The sequence below is a fragment of the Cataglyphis hispanica genome, chromosome 1, assembly GCF_021464435.1.
Source record: "Cataglyphis hispanica isolate Lineage 1 chromosome 1, ULB_Chis1_1.0, whole genome shotgun sequence".
Classification (NCBI taxonomy): domain Eukaryota; kingdom Metazoa; phylum Arthropoda; class Insecta; order Hymenoptera; family Formicidae; genus Cataglyphis; species Cataglyphis hispanica.
In genome coordinates, this window is record NC_065954.1 from 2304042 (window position 1) to 2323675 (window position 19634).

The 19634-nt window shown below is 29.0% G+C and overlaps 3 protein-coding genes across 10 annotated transcripts; all 3 read right to left on the minus strand.

The window, feature by feature from the left end:
* Positions 1 to 95: 95 nt before the first annotated feature.
* LOC126848154 (aquaporin-11) lies at positions 96 to 2433 on the minus strand. The gene is given in 5 exon segments (XM_050588802.1): positions 96 to 579; positions 651 to 789; positions 1069 to 1343; positions 1692 to 1876; positions 2260 to 2433. Coding segments are annotated over 4 exon segments (801 nt in total). The 5' UTR covers positions 1873 to 1876; positions 2260 to 2433; the 3' UTR covers positions 96 to 373.
* Positions 2434 to 2828: 395 nt separating this feature from the next.
* On the minus strand, positions 2829 to 15418 carry LOC126848050 (sentrin-specific protease 6-like). Of its 8 annotated transcripts, none has more exons than XM_050588584.1 (20): positions 15234 to 15418; positions 12397 to 12784; positions 10427 to 10545; positions 10092 to 10243; positions 9080 to 10015; positions 8506 to 8687; positions 8391 to 8430; positions 7079 to 7234; positions 6567 to 6693; positions 6291 to 6497; positions 6026 to 6184; positions 5757 to 5933; positions 5440 to 5591; positions 5263 to 5348; positions 4743 to 5075; positions 4397 to 4661; positions 4234 to 4310; positions 3931 to 4150; positions 3400 to 3815; positions 2829 to 3097 (listed from the first exon to the last, which is right to left on the minus strand). In XM_050588584.1, exons 2-20 carry the CDS (start codon positions 12642 to 12644, stop codon positions 2971 to 2973), a joined length of 4179 nt encoding a protein of 1392 aa, XP_050444541.1. In that variant the 5' UTR covers positions 12645 to 12784; positions 15234 to 15418; the 3' UTR covers positions 2829 to 2970. The 8 variants fall into 8 exon arrangements, with proteins under 8 accessions (XP_050444541.1, XP_050444549.1, XP_050444521.1 ...); XM_050588592.1 differs by having other exon boundaries at positions 9104 to 10015; positions 15182 to 15418; XM_050588564.1 differs by having other exon boundaries at positions 15182 to 15418.
* A 634-nt stretch (positions 15419 to 16052) lies between these two features.
* On the minus strand, positions 16053 to 19500 carry LOC126848084 (uncharacterized). The gene is made up of 5 exons (XM_050588655.1): positions 19073 to 19500; positions 18468 to 18568; positions 17287 to 18264; positions 17084 to 17209; positions 16053 to 16991 (listed from the first exon to the last, which is right to left on the minus strand). The coding sequence occupies exons 1-5, from the start codon at positions 19172 to 19174 to the stop codon at positions 16724 to 16726; spliced, it is 1575 nt and encodes a 524-aa protein (XP_050444612.1). The 5' UTR covers positions 19175 to 19500; the 3' UTR covers positions 16053 to 16723.
* Positions 19501 to 19634: the final 134 nt, after the last annotated feature.

Consider the following 19634-nt stretch of genomic DNA (forward strand, 5'->3'; position numbering starts at 1 on the left):
AATTCTGTTCAATTATACGTACATATTAAATTTTTTGATTTTTCAGAAGAAGTCGCAAAGGTAAAAACATGTTTTCACACACAACAATATATTATATAATATATATATATTTTTTTTTTAATATTTACAGTACAGTTCAACAAAATCTTAAGACATTTTTTGTTTCATCTTCCAAGATTGTGCGTTATAATTATTAACGATAATCACAATCGGAATGTATAATACTATCGTTTGGCACGTAATTTTGTACACAGTTAGTTTTTTTTTTGTACATTATTGGAAAGCAAGAAATATGTTATTAAACAAAAGTCATAATTATAAATACCAAGCATCTATAAAATTGTTTAAAAATCCTTTTATATAAATTTTATCTCTAAGAATATACAGAATCTTTACTCTCCTGTAGTTGAATGTAGTTTTGAACAAACGGCATACGGTACACGCGCAAAGAAGCGATAGACCCAATACACGCTCCAATCCAATAAACTATTATATGCTCCATAGATGTGCTTCCCAGACAACCATATTTTAAAGAAGTCGCCAAAACGGGATTGAAGTAACCACCGGTATAATTGAAAGCTGAAATGCATCGAAAAAATTATAAAAATAAAATGACATTTTTATATCGTGTGACGTATTGATTTACCCACCTGCAACCACCAAAGCCGTTCCCACGAAAGCATCAATGACCGTACTAAATCTCGGATTCAGATCACTCAATACACGTGATACCACTCTACATATACATGTTGCAATGCATTCCACAAATGCTCCAATTATAGCAGACACCTAAAAATCGCGTTACATTTTCAACAATTTAATAATAAAATTATTTTAAGCTATAAGCACACATTATATATTATGTAACGATAATTTACTGCGCGTATGAATTATAATACAATTTAATTATAATATAAATATGTATATATATGTAAAAATAAATTTATAATATTTGAAAGTATAATTTGTGTAGGATAAGAGTGTGAAAAGCTAATATTTTATTTAATGAGATAGCACATTTATATGCAAATTAAATACTGCTGTGAGATCAAACGTGATTGCTCTTGCCTGTAAATCAGTAGTGCAATCTTCATACGTCCTATTCTTGTGCGTAGAAACAAGTTGGAGCGCCCATAATATTTGAATATATTTGAATATGATGAGACCGCCGGCCAATTCTGCACATATCGATAGAAAAGCGACACCCAAGGGTTTTTTACCTACAATTACATCCTCCATATGTGTGTAAGGACACGCTGAAGCTTCATCCCAATTCATTGACCACCATATCGTTAGTAAAAACAGATAAAGCGCGTACATTCATACTCCCCAATTGTCCGCAACTATTTAATTTTAGAGACAAGTTTAACATTTTCGAAAAAGAATGAGGTACTTAAATAAGATAAATCGCGGGTACGATGTATAATATAATAGAAAATTTTAATGTGAAAAAATTTAATTAAACGTTTGAAAATAGATACAAAGAATGGATAATTATATTAACAATAATATATAATAATATACAACATAAAATTAAATGTATAAAATAATAATTGCAACCTAAGTAATGCTTAAATTTCATTTTTAAATGCGCTAGTCTATCGACTATCAGAAATTAATCCTACAATACCGCATGGCTTTATATGGATATAAAGAAAATAATTATTGTAGAGTCGTACGGACGAACTTACTTATAATAAGTTCGAAACATGCTCCACAAAGTTCAGCCGCAGCTATAAATTCTAGAGCCAGAATCCTCGTGAGGGGATAAGAATTAAGATAGAATAATGCATAAAGCCTTAGCCAATATGCTATCCAAATTGTAACTCCAATGTATGCTGTAGATACTATCAAATCTATTGATCCAGGCATTATCCTATTAAAGTACGTGACGTTTAAATAAGTGCGGCATTATAGAAACATACAGAGCGTAAAATAAAGCATATCCGATATAACTCGATGTGCATTAAAGATCTATAGTTTGTATCTAATGTAATGTTATGTAATTAAATATCATAGAAAAAAATTGATATTTTTCTCTATTCTCAAATTATAAATTATCAAAACAAATTAATGAATATCGTTGTTATCAATAATTATCAAATATCTCGTACATAATTATACGTATTAAATAATAAAAGGGCGCGAGAGATAAACACACAAGCGCATTATATAATTAATCTTTATCAATTCTACAAATTATTCTTCTTTAATTAACTTACTTAATTAACATGATAAATTGAGAATGTAAAAACTTACGAAATTAATTCACTGAATATCACGCTGGCTATTTTTTTATTTCAGCTTCTATTATTTCGGTTTTCATAAATACTTCACGCAAGAAATATTCACATTGAGTGTAGATTCCATGTAGCGGCTATTTAAAACTACGAGTACCGAATATATCTGCATAGGTATGTCGCGCGGCTTTAAATATAGCGTTCGCTGAAATTGTCTCAAAGCGTAGTAGTATTGTCCAACTATGAATTGCTGCTATTGGTCCGATGTGATTAAAAATAATCGGTTTTCAAAAAAAGTATACCGGATTTAATTATATTCATTACAAAATATATTATAATCACAAATTGAATTTGAAGATGTATTTTTATATTTCCCCGAATACATAATCGATAAAAATTCTCGCAGAAAACTGGGTGGCGCAAAGCATCAATGACGTTGTAGATGCTGCGGAACGACGACGTATTGTTAAAACTTGATACATTTCACTTTATTATTAATGTAAAAAAACATCTTGTATATCTAATAAATCGATATTAAACAAACATTACAGAGTAAATAAGATCAATCACATAAAGAGACGCTAGATGTACAATCTGAAATCAAATCTGTAGTTTTATTCGATATAAAGAAATTAACTACATATTTTATTATATAGATTGAAATAAATGATTTCATGTATTTCGTGAATGTGGATTAACATTAATCTTATCACTGTAGAAAAAAAAACATTTATTTACAGGAATTGAAGGACTCCCCTTTGTGCTTTTTAGCAGGAGAATCATCTTGATTCTGTGTTCTTGATACTAGCCTAGGAATTCGTTTAGCTTTTAAATAGGACATCGTTTCACTTGATGATCTAAAAATCAATAAAATGTTTAATATATTAAAATATAGCTGTGTTGTTATATTTAATTATACAAAAAAAATATTAATAAAAAAATTGCATATAGTTTTTTTATAGAGTTGTATCACACTTTGATAGGTACGGAAATACGTTCGGGAGAAAGCGTTTCCGGAGAATTTATCCATGGAGAATTGCGGTGAATGGGAACGAAGTCGAATCAGGAAAATGGTTCGTACGTTGTATATGGTCGTATTTTGGTGCGGAAAATAATTTTTTATCAATTACAAAACTATAAAAGGTATACTGTGTTATACCTCGTAGTTTTTTGTTCAGTCACATTGATTTCCGTTGTATTATTCTCAGAGTTAGAACTTAGAGGATAAGGAATGATCTGATAAGTTCTACTACTAACAAATTCATTAGAAGATTCAGTATTTTCTCCGATAAACGAGACAATACGCGTTTCTGCATCTAGATTTGTAGGCTTTTTCTTGTTCTCCATCTCCGGCTTCGTGGGTTTTATATCTGTCTGAGTTTCACTCTTCGGTTTCAATTTGCCATCTTGCGTGGGGAAATTCACAGTAGGCAAACTAATAGTTTTATCCCCTTTAGTATTGTTCATCAATTTAATTAGTAATTTTGATAGTTCCTCTCTTTTTCTTGTCACAATAATTTCCTCAAACCATGATTTCAAAGTTTTAATTGGCAAAGTATAATCTTTAATTGGATCCTAAAAAGGAAGACAAAGGGCTCATAATTATATTCATACTTTACATGTAATCAGAAATGTAAAAACAAATAATTATAAAGTAGAATTTTGTTGTTTTTAATGTATGTATTCTTACCTTAAAGAAGCTTTCCACATACTGTAATACATATAATCCACAATCTGTAAAATTTGATTGCTGGGGTACTTTCGGACACGCTCCCTTAATAGTATCTTTTGTGAATGTCTTTTCTATGCCAAGTTTAGCAAAATACTCGCAACTTAAATAATCTCTTAAAGTAGCGACTACTCGCGCTCTACTGGCGCCAGCAAGCGAATCAAATATCAATATGCAGGGACTGTAAATAAAATTATTTAAATATTCAATTGATGATAAATTGCATGAATTGTACTGTCTGCATACATGTGTATGCGTACATACATTTTGATAGTTTCTTTTTGCTGCTCAACTTTAATATGAGGTTGGATTTTATTTTCTTCTGATTGTTCCGTCTCGTCCTGTGCAAACAAAATATGGTATGATGGTACGATCAAATGTTTCAAAATAGAAAAAATTATCATTATATAAATAAAATTTATTTTACCTCTTCATCGCTGTCCATTTCCATTTCCTCATCGTCGCCTTCAGCTTCGTCTCTCTCAGATCCATCATCCTGCTGATCTATCGTTATGGTCGTAGGTACAGGAGTGATAGTTGTAGAACCAATTGTAACAGCTTTTGTTTTCATTTCTTTCAGCCTTTTACTTTTTCTCATAGTTTTATTAATATCATTTTCGTTTGTTTTCATAGTACATGAAACTTTTCCAACCAATCCAGGAAAACAAATAATAGCCAAAAACCAGTGCGCGCTACAACAATATTATATTATTATTATATTGTTATTATATAAAAAAAATGTGTTTGCCTTTCGAAAATCTAGAATTACTTACTGTTCATTAATAGGAATTATAATAAAATCTTTTTCAAATATATTAACATTCTTTGTCCATTTCTGTACTCTTGCGTGTCGTTTGGCGGCAGGCGTCATTGGCACAATGTTTTCGGCAGCTTGAGCATGTGGGCTGGTCAAGCGTTTATAAAAGTACGAACTGAACACATGCGTCCTATGTTGATCAGATTCTGATAATATCTCTAAGGTTAAATACTTTAAATAAAAATCTATAATCACGTCATTTAAGAATTGATCTTCCGCAAGGCATAAGTAATCTTCAGTGTTAATGGCTATTCCTCCTTTTGCAGGAGGTGGTGGATATACAGTTATACTGTAAAAAAAAAAGCAATTTCTGTATTTAACTGTACATAAAGAAAAAAATATTAAAAAGATATTAAAAAGATATTAAAAATATAAATAAAATTACAAAATACACTTTATTTGTGTGTATTTGCGCGCGCATATAAAATATTAAATTATTAAAAAACAAAAAGTCAATTATTAAATAAAAGTCTTACGTTTGAATGCTATCACTGACATTAACAATATTTGGTACTAAGCTTTGACTCTGTTTTCGTGTAATCGTATTAGGTGGTTGTTGATTCTGTGAAGATTAAATAAATATATAAGAATATATGTGTATGCATATTATTACATATATACATATGTAATCAACTATTTAATCAAATACATACATCCCTGGGTGATGCTCGTAAAAGTATATCATTCGCCTCTTTAGGATTCAATTCATCTATTTTATTTCCATGTGAAAACAAACTCGTCAATTTGGGTCTCGAATCATCTGGTAATTTATCTGATAATAATGTAATACGTCTATGCGTATGATCTAAAAAGTAATAAGGTAAAAAAATATGTTAATCATCTCGTTAAGAATATTATGTTTTTCTGTACGTACATATATTGTGTCAAAAATTATGAAGATTAAATAAATAATATTGTTGAAAATCATTATTTGACAGAAACAGAGAATATTCCTGTATTGTATAAATACCTTTTCCAGCAGGATCATAATATGGTCCTTTTGGATCTTGCATTCCGAGCAACTCGCGTATCATGGCGGCTGCACTTGTAGATGTATAAAAAAATAATACCGGCATTGTCTTCCCAAAATGGATCAGTAATTTAACTATATCTTTAGATTTCACATCCAGAGTAACAAAACTTGTAGCTATAAAATATTAGAATAAATGTTAGAATAAATATCTTTCAAATAAATATCTTTATAAAAGATATTAGTCTTTTCATAATAAATAAACTTACCATCTTCTAACAAAGGTACACTAAATCTTACACCACTCTGAGAAATCACTACGTTTTCCCGAGGAATATATTTATAAGAACCTATTCTGACTGTTCGACACTCTATTGCAATCTGTGGTAATTGTTCATTATCTAAGGAGCTCTGATTATCACAAATTTCTAAAATTTTACATTATTATATTACGTTATTATATTTGTATCATTTTATGAAATTAGCTAATATTTTAATTGTTCAATTATTTATACTTTTTAATTAAAATATTACCTTCACTGCTTGTTTCATTATGCGCCAGATAATCATTATATGAACTAAAAATAGAAGTGTTTGTAATTACTGGTTCTTTTTCCAGAATGGTGTCCATATCATCGTTAAAAGCGTTACTTGCATTGCTTAATGGTGCATTATTGTTAACGCTTTCAATCTTTTTAATCCTACCCTCCTCTTCTTCATCAGATGATATTGTCAAACATTCTAAAAATTAATAATAAAATAAACGTGAAGATTATACATACATTTTGTATATTAAATACATTCTCATACCTGGTTCTTTATGAATAGGCTTTGGTTTAGTTCTACTCTTTCCTCTGAGTCGTTTGGATACAGGACCATCTTGACCCATTTTCTCTATTTTTGTGGCATTTCGTTCATTGTTTTTTTTATAGAACATCTGTAAAGAGATACAATTGTAATATATAATTACAAATGACATAAAAAATATTGATGAGAGAAATTAAATACAGAAATTGAAATATATGACATATTAAGTTGATTGTTGTAAACTGCTGTCAATATGACCTGTAATGATATGACAATAATAGAGAATGTTTTAATTCTAAGACACTAACTCTTCTTTCTAAATCTTATGAAACACTTCTTAAGGACATGTGCTGAAATAAGAACGCTTACATCTTGTTACAAGAAATGTTAATACACAAATCTCTTAAGTAATCTAAATTTGTTAATCGTTGATCAGTCACACAATCAATCATTAAAAGATAAACATTGCATTAATAAGTATATCGGTCTTCTGGCACCGCAGTCATTATCCTTACATCGACAGACATCCCAGTCTCCTTCCTTTTTGCTATAGGTATTGACTTGACTTCTTCAGTAAATTTTGTATTACATCGTTCACATCGGTTGAAGTGGAGTGAACTGTAGCCGCAGTGTGGACAGAGAGCAAACATCCCTTTGACCAAAATAGGTTCCTAGTAATAACATGGTATACTTCGTACTTGTAACATACGTAGTTTTGAATAATGTGCTAGGGAGGTGTACTTCCTTAATTTATTATAAAATCTTTATCAATTGCAGCAATGTGACATTATCACATTTGTATTGTGTAATTATTATTAATTACATTATATACTATCTATTCCACTTCCTATTTATGCATTTTATTTTTCTTAAATATAATGAATAAATAACTCTATATATATATATATATATATATATATATATATATATATATATATATATAAATGTAATATATCTCTTTATATATCATTCATACAAATATATCAACTATATAAATATTATATTATTATATATATTTACTATAACATTAAAGTAAAGAAATTGGCATAATGTATAAAAAATATTATTATAATAAATATAAATATAAGTCATAATATAAATTATATTTTTTTGTAAATTAATGTTAAAATTCAGCTTCTGATACAAATATCATCGAATGATTTTCATCATGCAGTTTATTACTAAGGCTTTTGTGTCCTCCCTGCAGCCATATTAAATTATGATATCAAAAACAAGAAATCATATGAGTTTTATACTTGCAAAATAGATCAAAATAAATAAGTTTTTTTGAATGCGATCACTCATGTTTGATAATATGGATTATTAAAATATATCAAAAATTTTTCTATTTTTCTATTTTCTATTTTTGATTTAAATTAATAAATTAGTAAATCAGAAAATTAGTAAATTAATAAATAGCTACAAATCTTGGTCATAATAAAAGTTTTCAGCAAAAATAAAACAAAACTTACAACAGGAGATCAAGATTTACAGTTATTCATCAATAAGAGTTTTTAGCATATTTTACTAATTCATATAATTGAACATGAATGGTCGCATTCAGAAAACTTATTTATTTTGATGTATTTCACAAGAAAATACTTATGTGATAGATGTTTGTTTTTTGTAGCTGAATTTCTTGCACTTTAGGTTTTTCCTCTTTTTCTCTCCAACTTCTAAATATATATCTATCTCATTTTTAAATTACTGCAGAGAGAGAATTCTGTCTAAATATATGTAAAAATAGAGTAAAAAAATAAATAATATAATTATCATGCCAATATCCTTTTTTCTTTTAGTTTCTTTATAATAAATTAGCAATCTTACCTCAGCTGATAGAGATGCATTACTGTTTTCATCTGATGTACTAAAAACATTATCATTTTAGCATTTTAATAATAAAACATGAAAATCAATACATAAAGCAATTAAGATATCGTACTTGGTATTTTGTGATAAACTTTCAGTAGTTGTAGTGGAGCTTACAACTTCTTGAATAGTATTACAATCACTATGATCATTGCCATCAGATATAAGTGATCCTTCTTCTACTATGTAATTTATACCCAGTGTAGGATCATCTACCAAGGAAACTGCTGTTTTACCAGAGAATGTAATATTTATCTAAAAAAAAAATTTTTCATACATTTTACAATTACATTACAATTTTTCAATACAGAGATAAATAGATTCATTATCACTTAATCGCACATTGATAACTTCAAAACCCATATATATATATATATATATATATATATATATATATATATATATATACGTACGTACATATATACATACATATATATACATATACACAAACTCATACACAAATATATATATAACATGAAATTGTAAAAAAAAAGACATTCAAACTTAAATAAGAGACAGTATCTTATGATGTTATATTTTTATTTTAATATTTTAAAATGTCCCTGTTTTTTTTCTTTCCTAGCAATCTATCAATCATTCTGTATTATTTTTCAAATGTACATATCTTCAACATTATACAGACATACCTGACCCAAGACTGCTGCACGTACCTGATCCAATAGGTCGTGTACAGTGCAGTCTTCTTTTGGTATCTCAAACGTGATTAATCTCTGTTCTCCAGTACCTAATATTACTAACATTTTTGCTTCATTTCCTTTAATTTGATGTTGAACTATGGCAGTTGATGGATCATTAATAATTTTTTGAAGATAAGCGACACTCTCATTTAAATTCTCGTTTTCCGATTGTGGCGAAGAAGACTGTTGCATTGTGGGTGTCTTCTCCTGCATGCATTCCAGAGGATCAACTTCCATACTAGTACTACTAACATGCATATTATGTTCAGCTGAAGAGGGAGGTGATGTTATCATGGATGATTTTTGTTGCATTTGTTGCTTTTGCAAAGAGTTCGAAACCTGCTGCGTTCTTTGTGGTATAGAATTTGCGGTTGTCAAGCGACGCACAAGGTTATTCGACGGGCATTGAACTGGATGCTGTGCAGTATTAGAATGTTGTCGTTGTACGTTATTTTGTTGACACCTTTGTTTGTCAGCATGCTGTCGCTGTTGTAATTGCATATGCTTGATCTTGGCTTGCTTGATTTGCTCATTCAAATTCTCCATATCCGGAGGTTGTACTCTCGACGATGTTTTGGAAATTTCGGGAGGAACTACGGCTACAGGCCGTTGATGCGATATATTCGGAGAAGCACGAATTGGCTTTACAGTTGCAGTCTGTCCCAATGAATTAACAGCTTTATTGCAGACGGACATCGCAGATTTGGGATTTCCTACCATAGTAGAATTTTGCATTCGATTTTCCATTGTAATTCTTGCATTTACTCTATCTAGAGTTTGAGATGCCGCACCCGCCTGTATGTTATTTGACAACTGTTGATTTTTGTTCTGACAAGGTTTAACTAGTTTTTTTTCTGTTTGTCCGGAATTTATATAAAGAGGTGGCTAAAAGTTGTTAGATGATAAGCATAAAAGAGTAAATTAAAGTTTTTCTAAAAATTACTTCAATATATAAACTCACAGATAATGTAATATTATTTTGTACGTTATTTCTAGTTATAACGGCAGTTAAATTTTTTTCTTGCAACAATGTTTGTTTTGTCGTTGTAGCAACATTTTGCATTTTTACCCACTGTGCTTGTTGTGCATCATTTTTACATTCTACTTTAGTACCTGGAAAACAAATTTATATTTAAATTTATATTTGTAATATTATAGGCAAAACAAAATGTCAAAGAATTATTGTTTAAATAATTATTATTACTTATACAATATACTAAGATATAACAAAAGATTGCTTTGCAGATTTAACATTTTATAAAACATATTATAGTATAAATATTTGCTGATATTTACCTGTATTATCTGCAATGCTTACAATATTTTCATTAACAACGTGTGCATTTACAGTATTAGATTTTAATATGGTTTGTGTTGTAGCAATATCATTTGTTTTGATTATAAAAACATTTTGTCTGAAAAAAAATAGTAAACTTTATATATGTTGTTATAAGTATAAAACAGTTTCACACACACAAGCACTCATAATTTTATTCTAACTAAACATGCAAGATATTAATATGTTAAATATATTAAATATATATATATATATGTTAAAGAATATGTTAATATAAAAAATGTTTTTAATAAAATAATACATAATAGAATGTTATTTTATTAGAAAAAAATGTTATTTTTTTTTAAATACTATTTATAGTAGATAATTAGATCAAGATAATGAAAAGGTGGAATAGGTATGCATTGAAATAAAAAATTTTTAAGAACTTTATTACTATTTGACTGCAAGACATAATTTTATATTATATTGTATTTTTATATTATGTATATAAATATTTGATAAAGTTGATACACAAATTACATTTGATAAAATCTTTTTTAGTTTAGAAAAAGATTAGATATGTTTCTATCATTTTTTATAATAATCTATTATTTTTTTCTATAATTTAAATTACCATTACTTTAACATTATTAGTCTCAGTCTTTTCAGACACATAGTTTTTATATCATAGTTTTATAAAATTGATAAAACAAATGTTTGCAATAAATGTTCATAAATTAATAATCAAAGTAGCAATTTATAATGCATATTGTAAAATTAGAAACTTAAAATTAAAGTTTGTATCAATGTAAAAAATTTCTCATAGGCCACACATATTAAGAAAATGGATTAAAACTATGCGCACAATATATTATTCCAGTATCATTTACAGATACATATTCAATTTTCACATACATTACATTTAATTAAATTTGATTTTTTTTTTATTTTTTAACAATACACTATATTGATACATTTCTATATTGATACACACAACAGGCACACAATATATTCATAATAAATATATTAATAGGCAGACTCTTACAATGACAATTTGGTAATATTTTCTTTGAGGCACACGCATACAAGAAATTTTGAAATCTTTCTATATAAATTCCAGAATATTTTATTTTTTAATAAAAGCAGACGTAATCAAACCTTAATAAAAATTCGGCTATTAACAAACAATGAAAAATTGTGGGTATAGAAATTCAAACTTTAAATGAAATAAATTTATTTTTTACTATATTAATAATAAAATTTTTTTAAAATGTTTATAATCAGAATTTTTTAATGAACATTATTATAATGTATAATAATGTATAATAATATTATTATAATTGTATTATCCTATAAATTTAGCAATACATTTATATTATTATAAAATAATTAATGTATTGATATATATTTTAACATATATTTTGCATATATATATATATATATATATATATATATATATATATATATATATATAAAACATATAAAACACACAGAAGATAATGCAATAGAAGACTACTTTAAGAAGCTATTGTATCAATGTCTCTTCCATGTTATGCCTGATATATGTGTTAATTCTGATATATAAGTCATTTTTTTACAATAATATTAATATATGCAAAATATTATTCAAATTATAATTGTGTTTTTTATATATATTCATAAAATTGTATATTTAGGAACCAAAACAACATGTTTCAATAAAAATGTATGGCCCATTGTGTAAAATTATAAGATACATATTTCTATACATTAAAATATTTATAATTTTAGAATGACTAAATTTTTTATTTTTTACGATCAGTAACATATATCAACATCCCAAATTTATTTCCTCTGAGATAAGAACTATACTTTCTTAAATTGATAAGTTTAATGAAATTCTCCAGTTCTCTCGTGAAATATCAAGAGCTTAAGAGAGAAACAAGACTGTTATTTCACTATTCGAGTACATTTAAAAGTAATTGAAAATGCATGCTATATGAGTTACCCTTGCTCCAATCGTGTTGCAGCTATTTGATTCCCTAAATTAATAGTTTGCGGGGAGAATATTGCCTGCCTGTTTTGTGGCGCAGCGGAATAAGTCACAAGCTGTTGTGGACCATTAATACCGCTATTATTAACGTCTTCAACAACTAACTGAACCCGTTGCCCGCCTACAGTGCAGAGTCTCGGTGGTACTTCCTCAAATGTAAAAGTACCACTAGGATTTGTCACAACATTAAAATATTGTGCCATATTATTCAACACTTAACCGCTGGCAATTATGATCTTTTCTCATTTAATAAAGATCAAAACTGAATTGTTATTAATACAGTGAGTTAGACCAATCCATCAATATCATGTCTGCTAGAATTGTAGAATTTGTGCGGTAAAACCTACGGAAAATAATTACGAATTACGTTCGATTTTCGCGATTATACATATTCCGCGTTTCATTTTAAATGTATTAATTTCTAATATTTGTTCACAGGAATAATAAATAATAAAAATAAAATTATTCAAAAAATAAAAAATAGAAATTTAAATGTAAATCTAATGTCTAGTGTATAATCGGCAATGTGTACGAAATTATAAATACAATATTGTAAAGATAAACTTTTAAAATACGCCACAAATTCAAAAGACATGTAAAAAGTTACATTTATAAAATTATTATTTGTAGTTTTGTAACTAAAATTTGACTGCATTTAATTTTATTAAGCAGGTATTTTATGTAATATGTTTTTCTTTTAAATAAAAGAAAAAGATCTGCAATGTCTTTCAAAAATAAACTCTCTCTTTAAGAAGAGAATTGGATGATATAAAAAATATAAATTTTCACATTTAATGAAAACACTGTTCAATTTTTAAAGTAGTCTCCTATAGAAATTAATTTCTCTTTTCAAGAAATTCTAAGCATAAAAATTTTATTAATTGCAAAAAAGTATAATATATATAATATGCCTGTATTTACTCAAGCACTCATCTGGATACTTTGTTCCATTATAATTACAAATTTTTGTACAACATGTGCTTCAAAGACTTTGTACCATTATTTAAAAAAAAAATTAATATAAATATGATTATGTATATGTTTTAGTCTAGTTATACAATGTGTTGATTTATTCATAAACAAACATTTTGCAAATTATAACAGCATGCAATAGAAGATACATATGAAATAATTAGACAATAAAACATGACATATTGTGAAAAAAATTTTGTGTGAAAAAAGCAATAATTATAATGAAAATAAATGTATATATATCATAAAATTTTCTCTAAATTGTATTTATACCCAAAATGCCTGACTGTTAAGACAATTATTAAGGATTATTTTTTGAAATTTTGAGATAGTCTGTATATTGTTAATTCACTTTTTGAAAGATAATTTTTCACAATTATTACTATTATATATGTGTGCATATATTATAAAGAATTATTATAAAAAATATTATAAAGAAACATTATAAAGAATATATATATATATATATATATATATATATATATATATATATATATATATAGAATGTTACAAAAAAACACAAATTATCACGAGTTATGTTCCAATAAATTTTGAATAAATTTATACATATCTCGTGATGAAATAAGTAAAATAAAGTAAAATAAAAAAGAAAATACTAAAACATGAAACTTGTCTTTCTATTGTAATTAAGTTTATAATTAATAAGACTCATCTCTGAAATCAAAACCTTTTCAAAAATTTTTAATAAAATAACTTGCATACAAATTATACAAATAATTTAGATCAATGTCTTAATTAAAAGAAGAAAAATTTTAATAAATTTATCAAATAATTAAAATAATTTGATACAATTTTAGTACTTTATTAAATAAATCTTGAGATATATACAAATAATGAATCAATATTGATTTCTTACATTATGTTATATATGATCAGAACTGAATAAATCTGTAATAAAAGTATATCAATAATAGATTTTATGTATATTTATATATTTTTAAATATTTCCTTGTGCAAAATGTAAAAAGAAAATATCTTGGTACATACATTTTTTTCACAATGTATTATTAAATTTCAAAATATACATAATATTATATATATATATTTATTCTAAAGAGGCTAGTCGTAATTAGAAAGAGATAATTAACTGCAGACACTCTTGTCAGAGAAAGCTTTGCAATGAATCGTAACGCGTAATAGAACCTTAATCAATGCAATCCTAATCTTCATGGGAGGTAACACAAAATTCTATCCCGTTCGAAAATGCAATTCGTAAAATAATATGTAAAAAATAATATGATTGATCGCGTAAATTTAATCCGACCGAAGGCGACAGTATACGGGGAACGATATTCCAATCCCGGACTGATCATAACCTAAAAAATCGACGGACAAAGAGAGCCGCGCTTGTACCTTGCCTTGCGACGACGTCACTAAGATCGATCGAAATTTCCATCGAGGATGCAAAACGAATGCTAATCACAGAAGAAACGACAAGTGGACTCAATTATTCGCGATCAGATCAGGGATCAATCGCGGGATCTTTCGCTGCAGGGGACTCTCATAACCTCGCCCCGCGTGGATTAATCGGGGATTAATCGCCGAAGGCCGGTATCGACGTTATCTCGTAACGAGGAACGATGCGGCAGCTCGAAAATCGCGGAAGAACACGTGGTTAGTCTGCGCGCCTGCACGAGATCACGTACGACGTTGTATGGGGGACGACAGGCGACGACGATCTCTCGTCGTGCACGCGTTTGAATAACCGTTTCGATTCGAAAAACCAACATACAACAGCGATACTCACAATCGCCTGTATACACTGTTTCGTCAATACACTAGTCAAGCTTACGACGCACTATGGATCGCGAGTCCCCCAATCCGCTTCTCTCGGTTCTCACTTTGCTATATGCGGCGCGAATAAATAACAACTATACTTCGCCATTTTATACGTATCCGTTTGTATGAGCGAATCGCGCTACGACCGCTGCGATCGACGACGAAACGGACGGACGGGCGAACCAACGAGCAACGAGGTGCACAGGAGATCGCGCCACTGTGTAATCTTCTACGCCTGCGAATTTCCGGGACGCTGTTCGACCGCCAAATTCAATCTCGCGTCGTCTCACTGAAGCCGTAGAGATCGATAAGGTATGATATTAAACTATTAATGGTAATTATAATATATAATAAATCTCTTTATAGCGTGATAAAAAACGACAGATATCTTACGTCGATACTATTATAGTCAAAAACATTGATTTTTTATAATATATTTGAATTTGAAAGAAAAGAAATATTTTACAATCATTTCCTCTATTTCACTATTTAAATTCATAAACAAAATTAAAACATTTTTTGGAATTTGCACATCGCTGTATCGCTTTTATTTTTAAATATCTAATGAGAATTCTTTTTAGTTCAGATAATATGTGTAAAAGAAATATAAATCCAATAAAAAATATACCTGTCTTTTTTAAATTCTGATTCTGATTTTATTTATATAAATATATATATATATATATATATATATATATATATATATATATATATATATGTTGCATTGGCTATCTCATAACAAATATTAAAGTAGCTTTCTCAAACATAATTCTTAATGTATATACATAAGTCAATGTATCATTTGATAAGATATTTTCTTTTATATTTGTCTAATATTGCACTTTATTTTTAAACGTACAGACATACAAATAAAAATGCTATACAATATACTTATGTTATTAGGAAATATCTATGGTAATATGATAATATATATAACTACATATATATATAATTTTATATATATATAATTATATACATATAATTTTATATAAAGGGAATATAAGTTACATAAAAATGACATAATATAAAATAGTAAAAATCAGTACAGAAAGAGAGTCAGAAGTCTCATTACAGGTGCATATTGCTGCAGCGGTTTTAGCCTCTTATTTATAGCAACGAGAAATTCTTAGTGTAGAATGATATATATATATGTAGTGTTTATGCTATTAGATTTAACTCCAAACTGTTGTCCTGCTGCAGCATACACCAGGCAGCTCAGTAAATTTTCTTACATACCGATAATGTTTATTGATCAATATCAGAGTATTCTACAAAGTCCATGTCACACACTTACAGCTACAGAGAGTCTATCAATCATAATTAACAGCAGTTATCAATTACAGACCAAACACATAAGCTTAAAGCGACTTAGATTAAGATCCTGACTAAATAATGATCTCTGTAAAATACTCTGAATTATTGTGCCTTTTAACTATTCAATATCGTATCCCGAGGAAATTAAAAGGTGCTCCTCATGAGATATTTATGTCAATTCGCAGAAAATTCCTCTTTAACTATTAGCAATATGAGTGGTATGTTCGTCGCCACTTTCGGTATAATCATTCAAGTTAATATTATGCTTGGCTTTAAAATCAGTCTTAAAATTTACTTGTTGGGCAGTAGCATCCTCCTGGAATATCTCAGTGAAATGAAAACTACTTCCGTTGCCAGTCTTTCCGTTCGTGTTGCTAATGGAATTATTGGAGTGAATTTCATTGAAATGCTTGTACAACATTAATGTTGTATTAAATTCTAGTTCGCATCCTGGTACCTTGCATCTGAAATGTCGACTTAGTACAATTATTTATGCTACAGATACACAATGCTTATAATGAACGTAATATCATTAATATATTGCTTTATATTTTACCGGAACACTTCATTATTCTTGGCAGTTTGTACGACTGGTGGCTTGGAATTGGCATGATTATCTTGATAATGCTTCCATAAGCCAGTTACATTATTTACTTGCGCACCACATCCAGGCATTTTGCATCTAGATATTACACATATTACTTGAATAGTTTAAATATTATTAATCGTGCACGCATCTAAGTATATAATTGTACTTACATGAAGAAACTGACAGTAGATGCCTTTCCTTGTTTTACCTTCGACACTTGCTTACCAGTATTAGAACTAATTGTATTCGTAACTAATTTATGACTGTCTTGATGATGACGATAGTGCGATATGTATTTGTACTTCTTCCCGCAACCATTGACGTCGCATTTATATGTTTCCTGTTTGTACCTAGACATGCGTTGTTTCTTTGGAGTGTATTCCTCATCATCCGAACAATTGCTGTTTGTTTCTACTGAGCTGTCCTCAATCTTCGAGTTCTCGAGACCATTCCGAAAAACTCGCTCCAAGTTTCCCAAATCTATTCTATGCTCTTGATTTCGTAAATTTAAATTGCATACTTCCGTTTTCATATTTTTTGTAATAGTTATATCACCATTTATATAAACAACGTTATTCTTGTCTTGTGTGCATTCCACTTGGAGAATTTCCTCGCATTTTGGTGCAACGTTATCATATTTTCGTAAGAAATTATCCTTAATTATAAGTAGGTCCTCACCTTTAGGGAACTTATTAATACTATTCAAAGGCTCATTATTCGAATAATCTTCGTTATTTGTAAGAGCTGCGATTTTAATCTGCTCGTGACAAAAGTCGTTCTTTGTCTGAAGTTTAGTTTCATCTCTAACATGAGAGCTTTCATCGTTACTTACATATTCTTCCTTTAAAGTAAAGTTTTCGCTTGGCAGTTTTTCATAACATCCTTCATCAGTCTTTTGCATGCCTTCTTCGTCTATCACATTTTCGGGACCTTCAAAACAAATTATTTCAGGCTCCATTGGCAGTGTAGGTGGCTGTCTATGACAACTCTCAATATGTTCTTCGAGATTACTACTAGTAGTGTGCAAAGATCCACAATTGGTGTATGGACATGCAAAAACATTTGTTTCATTGTTGTGCCATTCTTGATAATGTCGCCACATACTACCTGGATCTGATAATTCTTCTCCGCAACCTGGCTCGCGACAACTATAAAAAATTTAGATAGATATTAGAGAAACTTTAATCCAAAAAGAGGTTCTAAATATTATTGAATAATATTGAATAATATTGATTCATAATATTTCATAATAGATTCTTAAATATAATTTTTAATTAACAAATCTGTAAACATCTGTAATATTACTTATTTGTCTATTCAATACAAATAATAAATTTTATTTCAAACTCACATAAATCGAATCTTTAAAGCCTCCAGCACTTCATGTGTCTTATATTCATCTTGATTGGTAAATATTTTACCGCAACCTTGTTGTTTGCAAGTATATACTTCCTATGTATCGGAAAATAATTTTAATGTTAATGAGATTTCTTTTCATAAATGTAATACATTCAAGAATGTAATACATTGCAATTTTGACAAGTGTGGATAATGATAAATATTGCAAAATATATTTTGTGCATTTATTACACGATTTATATTGTTGATAAATATAGAAATTATTTCCATGCTTTTTAACATTGAGATTTGAATATACTGGGATTCTAAAAAATTTAATATTTGCTATCTAATAATTATATATATATACATTCTTAGTAAAACAAACAATATATACAAAGGAATAAAGTCAATTATTGCTTTATATATTATTACGAATGTCTAATGAATTTTGAGAATGTTTATTGTTGAATTTATGCCAAAGAGTGAGATAAGCAAAACTTATCAAGTAAAACTTTTGTGTTTTCACACCCGCTTCAGTTTATTATACTACTATTTGTTTTGGCTTAGAGGTCATCGACCCCACGCGACCAATGGCTTCTTCCCCGTGAACTTCACCTTTTTCGGCGCGATCTCTTCAATGGTACGATTCCGTGAGACGAATCTGATGACGCTAACCTCCGTGGGTCGGTCGGCGCACGTTTCCGTACCCTGGCCCATCGCGCGCGGGGAAAGTCTCTACAAACGGGCAAGGGTGTGCGACGAGCTTGCTCGCTCACTCACTCAACTCGCGCGAGCTCACATAACCTATATTCTCGCGTGTGACGGCAAGTTTGACAGAAAAAATCTCGCCTTTGCTGAATGAAGCTCGCGCGAAATTCCGCGATTTCTTGATCGGCTTAGATCGCCCGTAAAGTACTTACATACGTTAAGCGCGCTCTCGAAAATACGCACAAAAACGCGCCGCAAAAAATTTCAGTTCACATATTATAGGTCTGTCAATAATAACAATTATTTGTGTGTGTCATGTCAGTGCGGAGCGGAGTTCCCGGTCGTTGCAGCATTACAAGACGGAGGAACAAATCCCGCGCATGCGTAGTAGTGCGAACACTAGCAGACGCTGTTTAGATCTCATCACTCATATGTACACACACATGTGTAAAAAGATTTAAAATCAGAA